This window comes from Gobio gobio (genome assembly GCF_949357685.1).
Source record: "Gobio gobio genome assembly, chromosome: 7".
NCBI classification, from domain to species: Eukaryota; Metazoa; Chordata; class Actinopteri; order Cypriniformes; family Gobionidae; genus Gobio; species Gobio gobio.
This window is the reverse complement of record NC_137103.1, coordinates 19335652-19344592: the sequence shown is the minus strand read 5'-3', so window position 1 is coordinate 19344592 and position 8941 is coordinate 19335652. Positions and strand designations below refer to the sequence as shown.

The following is an 8941-nucleotide window of genomic DNA, read 5'->3' as shown; positions in this document are numbered from 1 at the left end:
AGTAAAGGTTAACATTAAGTGTTATTTGTGGATTTTTAATTAAAGGCAAAGACATGTTAATGTTTAATTATGTTGGCCAATTAAACATGTTTCTGTTGTTGAAGTTAGGTTGTAGGATGGTTTTATGACCATGGTTTATACAGTCACAAATTAAAAATGTCCATAATTACATTTGTGTTTAATAAATTTTTGCCTTTAAAAATTCAGTGGATTTAAAAGCATGTACATATTCAGTTAGTTTTACTAACCTATAATGATCTTCATCTTTTTTTGCATTGAAGGAATGTAATACTTTCCATTGACTGTGTTAAACACGGATGGATGGATGGACGGACGGATGGATAGATAGATAGATAGACCTTCCTTCACTTTAGCACAGATGTTTCTCACCACTAGATGGGGCAATAAATTAAAGAAAATTAATTCACCAGTTCATGTCATATTTTTATTCACAAATTTACTGCAGCTAGTGACATTTTAAAAATGTCTAATTAAGAACGTATACCTTCTTTTTTTTACTCACTGCAATAAAATTGCTTTAATATTTTATATTTGTATGCATATGTGTTCTTCGAAGCAAATTTTCACCTGCAATGTCATTTAATAAAATACTCATTGTCCACAAAATAAAGTTATTTAATTTGAATGGGCGGAACTGAACTCCTTGCACAGGTGAAGATGTTCTCTCAGCCTCACATCTATTACCATTACAGAATCTAAGGGTGATTCATTGTAGAGTAAATGACTTCACTTCTGCTGACACAACTAACCAGTGTCTGCCTGTGACACAAGGGAGGAGGGAAAATGTCATCTCTCACTATTTGTTATGTCCTCAGTCAGAGGACATTCAGCGTAGCATTGATGTGCATCATGTGCAGTTCCTCACACATTATCTTTTCTCACTCTTCCTGTTTTATGGATATCCACATATACATGCTGATCACACAGTAGTATAGTTAAGATTTCAATGTATAATAACCTCAAATGTGTTCTTGCTAGCTTTTCACTGCATGGGACATTATCTCTGGCCTTAAGGTGGTAATTTGGTGCTAATTTAATGGTAGATATGGTACAAATATGTAGCTACTGGCTCAGTGATGTGGCCTTGTGTCCATGTCACTAAAGGTAGAATTTTTGCACTTTAAAAAAAAAAGATATTTTTGAAAAGCAACCAAAACATGTTATAACCATTTAAATAATTATACCCATTCTGCATTATACCATGTTTCTAACTTGCTGAAGATACAGTGAGGTATGTATTAATATATGTGTTTCAAATGTTTTAACTGTGTTGTTTAAAAATGACATGAAAACTGGAGTTTGCAAAATTTAATTAAAGCTCTCCCCACAGAGGTGACTGCACCCACCAAGGCAACTGGCAATACTTTTCAACTGTGAATTTTTTTACAATGTTATATACATTTATTTGACATTTTATATATTTAAATATTTTATTTTACACTTTGAAAAAATCTAATATAATTTGCATTTAGATACAAAAATGCCAAACTTAAATATATTTAAAAATATATATAAAATACTTTGTGTCAGTCAGCTTCTAAGTCAGCTGATTTCCTGTATCAACATTGGATACCAGAGAGAACAGCTCCATCTAGCATTGGGTTAGTGGATTTTCTGTATTCATGCAATAAAAATATGAAGTGGCTGATCTGGGCACTTGACTTGACTGTATAGTGATGTAGTGATGCTAATCTCTATAGTTAGGATATTTTTCATCACTCATTATACATATCAACAGTAAGGAAATTAATATTCAGCAGCTACAAGCTATAACTATCATTAGTGATTTCAGCTATTGTTGAGAAAACTTTGTTTGTAATTTCTTATGTCCTATTGTGCAGGAGAAGGGAAGAGGAAGGTGAAATAAAAACACATATTTCTAAACAGTTGTAAAATATTCTTTGCATTCAGAATATAAATATTTAGTGGTACTTCAGCGAATGGCCAGTTTTAAATGCATTTTGTGTATATTGTACTGACAATTAGCCTATTTATGGTAAACTAAAATATGTCATTTATATCTAAACTTGTATGTCTTGTATGTCAATTATGCAACTGTATGCAGTTTAAACTTTATATGTAATATCAGTTAAAATTTTACAATCAAGTACTTTATGCATTATATTAACCAGCACATCAAAGTAGTGTTACGAAACATTCATGAAAGTGAACTTTCTTTATAAGTAGGCCTACACTTAAGTGGCCTTTTATTTAATTAATATGAGTATCTGCAATTACATAAAAAAATTAATTATATATATATATATATATATATATATATATATATATATATATATATATATATATATATATATATATACTTTGAAGATTTGAAGTATGCATATATTCAATATAAACTAAGTGCACTTCATTTTCACATGGGAACACATAGATTTTTACCATTTTTTTTTTTTTTTTTTTGTGGTTGATAAAATTATTTTCAATTCATATTTTCCTTAACTCTCTAAGCTGAAAGGCGCATTATTTACCTGAGGCGAGCAGAGAAGAAGGAGCGGAGTGCATGTAGTGACAGCATGTCAGAATCACATGTAATAAAAAATCTAACTTTATCATTATGAATATAAACAAATAAGATGTATTTTAGTACTCACTATCAAGCTAGAATACCGATACTGGTAAAGTTTAAAATACACACACAACACGTCTACGACACACACAGATACAAGATGAAAACATCAGTAAACATTTGTAGAGAATATAAAAACAAACCGCGGAAATAAACGTGCAGGTAAAGTTTGCGAAAGTTTGCGAAATTCAACGCAGTAGACATCAACTTGAGCTAAGCATATTGAGTATTTATCATCTCTAATGGCTCGCTAAGTGTATAAAATTGTAACTTTATGCTAAGTAATGTTATGTTAGCTATATTAGGCAGATACGTGTGCTAGTGATACATGCTTCATGAAAACATAAACCAAAAAAATGTATAATCAAAATGAAAGATTACCTGTCCAGCAAATACAGCCTCTTGAACTCAAATCAAACGGGTGCGCCAGGGTTGCCAGGTTTTCACAACAAAATCCGCCCAATTGCTACTCAAAACTAGCCAAAAACAAGCCCAATCGTGTATCTCCGGTAAAAATTGGGGGGGTAAAATATGTGCCTTTTTGGTAGGGATGCCTGCTAAAATTTGCAAATCCCGGGGCAAAATATCACATAATTGGGGTCCCTTCAACCCGCGGACATGAAAAACAGCCCGCGGCAACAGTGTTTGAAGTAGCCCGACTTGGCAACACTGGGGTGCGCGCATGTGGGCAGATCCTGTAGCAAAAGCGGCGGTAGCCATGGTAGCGAGAGAGAGAGTGACAGGCGCCCAAGCCAATCACTTGATTCGGCCCGAACGAAAATAATGAGCGGTGTTTATTGCAGATTAAAAAGTCTAGAGTCACTCGATTTTTATACTCTCTTTTTCAGAGTACATACATTTTAATTATGTATTGACATATAAAGAAAGTTTAAACAAATTTGGACAAAAGTGTTTTAGATCATTCTTACCCTACCTTTAAGTGGTAATCCTATAGGTGAGAACCGGGGCGAAAGTAACACGGGACGAAAGTAATAAAGCGATTTTCTCAGAGCCCTTGACTACATTTGCATTCCAAGCTATGACAGCTAACAAGCTCTTGTCCAAGCTAATTACAAGTTGTGTTTCTTGTTTCATGTGTCACAGTAATGATCAATCTAAAGGTTATTTAGTTCTGTTACACACCCTGAAGGTTTGTCTTTTCAGAGTTTTTCAGTATAAAAGTAAATCGTGTTTAAATGTCAGGACTTCCTGTCGGGACGAAAGTAACACTTCTTACTTTTGTCCCGCTAGTATATATATATAATGCATATTATGCTAATTTAATTTAATTTAATTTTCATATTGTTCTTACTGTTGAAGAAAAAACTTATCAAATAGATTTACATTGCAAATAAAAAAAATATTCTAAACAATTCAAGTTTGTACTGTCAGGTTACATTTGAAACATTTTATGAACTATAACATTTAAAATGAAAATGTAATTTAATATTTTTTTTTGCAAAGATAAAGGACAAAATATGTTTGCAGTTACATATTAACATGGTCATAGTCAGGTATGTTTTAAAAAAACAAGAGTAACACAAAAAAATCTAGCTTGTATTGTTGTGTTACTTTTGACCCACCTGTGTGTTACTTTCGTCCCACCTGATGGGGTCAAAAGTAACAATGTGCTGCTTATGTTCAAAGTGAAAATATACTGTAGTCATTTTACATTTGTACAAAATATCACCTGCTATTGATAGACCACACTTGTGAGTTATTGACCACAGCAAAAATATATCTCGGTCTAAAATATTATCTTTTAAAATTACGTTTTTCTGAAAAATGGTACTTTCGTCCCTGCTCTCCCCCTACCAGAAAAAGTATGCCAGATAACAGGCCGTAACATAATCTATGGAAACACATTTTGACAACAAGACTAAGGTTTTTGTGTGAGCAAATTATTTGACATAAAGGTTTTTTTTGTGTGTGTTGGTGACTGGCTGGCTGTGTGAAGTTCACCCACAAATTTAAGTCCTGTCATCATTTACTCGCCATAATTCCAAACCTGTATGACTTTCTTTCTGCTGAACATAAAAGATGATATTTTGAAGAACAATGATATTCACACAATATTGGTAACCAAACAGTTTTGATGAACAATGACTCAAATAGGAAAAACCTAACATGAATTTAAGATTTTGGGTAAACATGTAAGCATGACTAGGCTACTAACCAAATGAATAGGCATATGAAGTGAGATTATTTTACTATGTGAGAAAAGAATCAAACGATTACAATTTAGCATATACAAACTAATTGTATAATAGGCCATACAATTAATTCAGAATGCTGCTATTGACCAATCAGAATCAAGTAGCTATTCCAGAACAATTTGTAAATAGCTACAATAACCAACCACGAATAAAATATCTTATAAAATATGCTTAAAATGACCAAATTAATGGTATTGTGAGGAAATAATAGCCATACAAATTGAATGTATGATTCACCATGGAAAAATCGCTCTGGATGTGTTTTTGTAATAGTGCAGTAAATTCACATTCTTCTGAGAGAGGAAACGAACGTTAAAGCATCTAAACCTGCGTTATAGCCTACTCGCCCGCTCCATTACTACAGCGGTCGCGTTTCAAATGTTATCGAGTCCCCTAGCGAGAAAGCACTCTGGGCGCGTTTAGATTCGTCGTTCGAACGCCCAAACGGTGTCTAGGTAGTCTGCGCACTGCGTTTTGAATCACAACCGATGTGTGTGCTATGGATGGGAATGTATCCCAGCATGCTTGACAGTCAGCGACATGAACAGGGAAGGATGATGAAGCTAAGATGGCAGCGCTATTAGGGGTGCTGTCTTTACGGGGTCAAGAAAAACAGCAGGAATAAACGCAAAGCACGGACGTCAGCTCGCGTGTTTGACTTGTTTCACTTCGGGCGGTTGAACGCGGTTGGACCGCCTGCAGTCGAGGAAATAACGGTTGGTTTTTGAAGCGTATTTCGCAGTCGCAGCAGAGCGGCTAACCGTAAACGTCGTTTTAATTGGAGAAACTCGGATGTAATTCGCCGGGCGTTTTTGCGGTTTTGCGGAGCGGATATATGGGGTGTGCTCGGGAATTTTAGCTCTGTTGATTGACTTGGTAATCTAATATATGCGTTGTTCCCCTAAACGATGATGTGTGCTGCTGCGGCGGCAGCGGGTGCCGGTGGCAGCGGGATTCTGTCCTCATCCCACTCCATGGGGCTGGGTGTCAGGGTCATTCCCGGAGCTGGACACGACTTCGCATCGATCGGATCAGGGATGGGCTCCTGTCCCGTTGTGGGGGCCCGCTCGGACTGTCGGAGCCGCTACCAGCTTCTTCTCTCAGGGCGAGCACTGGCGGAGCGCTACCGGAGGATATACACCACCGCGATCAACGACAAAGAGCAGGGGCTAAACCTCGGCAGGTGGGTCTGATTTACCTGTTCGGTTCGGGGTGATAAATGGGCCGGGATGCCGTGCAGAGGGATGTGTTTGTAAACAAAACCCAGTGGGTTAAACATGAGCTCATTTGAGCCCAAACAGTAGCAGCAGCAGCAGTTTTAGCAGTTAGCATGCGGCTAACTTCCTTAGCGATAACACATTAGCGAGCGCAGCTAAAAAACTCATTTAATCTCGTTCATGTCAACGGAAACGTCCAGTTTGTGATGATTAGGATTTGTGCACTTTTTTAAAATGTCACTTCTGTGCTGTCACGCTTAACAATACTGTTTTGATATCTCTGCACAACCATACTAATGTAGTCGTGGAGGACGAGTTTGATATGTATGACATAATTTAACTGGCTTCAAATGCAATGCATAGACTATGACATGTTATGCAAAGAAGGAAGAATCAAACCTGTCACCTCAAAATATGTGTACATTTAAGACTGGATTTTGACTAGTGTAGTCAGGCTTCTGAAATGTCTTACAGTGCCAGTTCAGGTTGAAGCCTAGATATTATCCATTGCATGTTTAAGGGGATTATTGTTAATAACCAGCCTCTTCATTGTCATAATGTGACTTCTTGAACGACATTAAACATATTGCATATATTCAGAGCAGCGCCCGTGTCTCATTTATGGGAAGGGCTGGGTTCTGTTTTGCCTGACGTCACCCTGCTGTAGAGAGAAGCGCGCGCACACGCTCTCTGACGTGCTTTACCTCAGAGCAGTCTCTTATTATTGATCGTCCTGTACAAATCATTATTGTTTCTGCTCATCAGTGGTGTGCGGTTGGGTTTTAAAATGAGGAGGCATTTTTTTTTTTATATTTACATCAAATGTAAATTTACGTCCCTGTTAAGCGTAATTTTCCTGGTTAAATAAACATTACATAAAGAGACCAAATGCAATTTTATTTTGTATTTTTACGCTATGTAATGTTCTTTTTATTAAAACCAAGCATACATTTCATCAAGTTAGTGTTTTTACACATTTTTAAATGTATTCCAAAACAATAACGAAAGGCAGTAACAATTTAAACAATATATATTTTTTTGTGAACTAATGTTCAGCTTTTCTTTTTAATAGTCAACTTATTTTCAGAAGTCATCAAGCTTGGACACAAAGAAAGATGTACCTTTAATTTCCCCAAGCTGATTGCTCACTAGTCATCATGTTTTCAGACCATTTCAAGTTTGATTTTGACGTGACATAAAGCGGTGATATACAAGTCGTTGAGTTTTCCCAATAATGGCTTCATTATCTTCATTAAGGCTGATAAGAACACGCACGGAAATGAGCTGGATTTCTCAGACAAAACAATCATATCCAATCAGAGTGCGATGGAGGCATTGCCTCCTCTCACATGACTTTCCCCCATTAATTCACAGTTACCCCCCACTAAACTAGCGTGTATTAGGGGGCTCTGTTATAAATCCATTGGGCTCAGAGGAGGCACGAAAGATGCGACCTTCTGCTATAACTTCACCTGCGGGTGTCGTTGTTGGACAGTGTTACTTTTTAAAAACTAGTGACTTTTACACATTTTAATGTCACATTTTGTAATATTTGCGTGTTTATTTTTGTAATATTGATTATTTTCTCATTCAGTATTTTTGAGGAGACACTGCCCCTGCTGCTCATATATTTATTATTCTTTGACCTTGTCCATAACATAGACTAGTGCTGGGCGGGTTGACCAAACATTTATATCACAGTATTTTTCAAAATTATACCGGTTTCACAGTATATGAGGGTATTTTTCCCTTCCCATACATGACTGGGTGTTAACCACATTTTCTACTTATTGAGAGAGGAAATACTGCAGTAGATTGACTTAGAATGCCCTATTTTACTGTCATGATGAGTGAAGTGAATATTGTAGAAAATCTCCACACTAGAATTTATACAGGTAATACAGGTTTGCAAAGGCCCACAAAATGATGCTGTGGGTAGACAACAATCAATAATATCACTAGTCTCTGAACAAATGACACAGAAAGAATAAAGACATTGTTTCTTTTTTGCCCATTCTTCTTTGAATTTTCGGTCTACATCATTGTCTTCTGTGTATCAGAATAATCCATTGTGTCATCGCATTCATGATCAGACGTACGGCTGTATAAGTGTCCTTGTTTGCACTTATTTCATTTGAAGAAGACGTGATTAAATATGTGCGCACACGGTGCTGGTTCATGTTTAGAACATGTTAGGGATGGAACGATTACCGGTTTCACGATAAACCACGATAAAATGTACTGACGGTTAATAATATCGTTTAAAAATTAATTACGATTTTGAAAACTCGCTGTAAATCCTGTCCAGTCAGCGTCAGTCAGGTGTGCACAACACTGTTTTTGAATGAGAAGAAATGGCAGAAGGCAGTGACAGCACTCGGGGGGGGGATTGTTCAGACTTCTAAAAGGACCAAATCTGAGGTGTGGTCATATTTTGGCTTTTACAAAAGTCCTGAGGGAAACTTAATTGAAGATGGTCACCCTGCAAAACATGCCAGAAGAGAGTCGCTGTAATAGGGGAAACACTTCAAAACTACGAACGCAAGGCAAGTGGACTTTGACCTCGATACCAAAACTACGTCTGGTATTACTACCACCACTCACACTAGACTCTTTGGCGGTTGAACTTATTATAGTCTTCTCAAAAGCCATCTGTTATTATCGCATTGCGCATTATAACCAACCACACGTGTTTCTAAAATCAGAGGCATTCAGATTAGCTGGAGTTTTGTTCAGAGCGCGTTCTCACTGAAATCTGCGCTCAAAACGTGCAATGTATGCAGGAGATTCATTCATCATACAGTGATTGACTGTTTTTGTTCTATTTCAGCAGCGAAAATAGTTTCAAAACAAACACAGCAGAACCACAGTGCATCTGATATGACTGGCATAACGCTGGC

At 36.6% G+C, this 8941-nt stretch overlaps 1 protein-coding gene across 26 annotated transcripts in view; it reads left to right on the top strand.

The window, feature by feature from the left end:
* The first annotated feature begins 5351 nt into the window (after positions 1-5351).
* The window catches only part of mycbp2 (MYC binding protein 2), a 142465-nt gene continuing 138875 nt past the window's right edge, over positions 5352-8941 (top strand). For all 26 annotated transcript variants that reach the window (XM_079820961.1, XM_079820952.1, XM_079820950.1 and 23 more), the window contains exon 1: positions 5352-6007. In XM_079820961.1, coding sequence (XP_079677087.1) covers positions 5733-6007 — 275 coding nt within the window. In that variant the 5' untranslated portion in view covers positions 5352-5732. The remainder of the gene's footprint in view (positions 6008-8941) is intronic.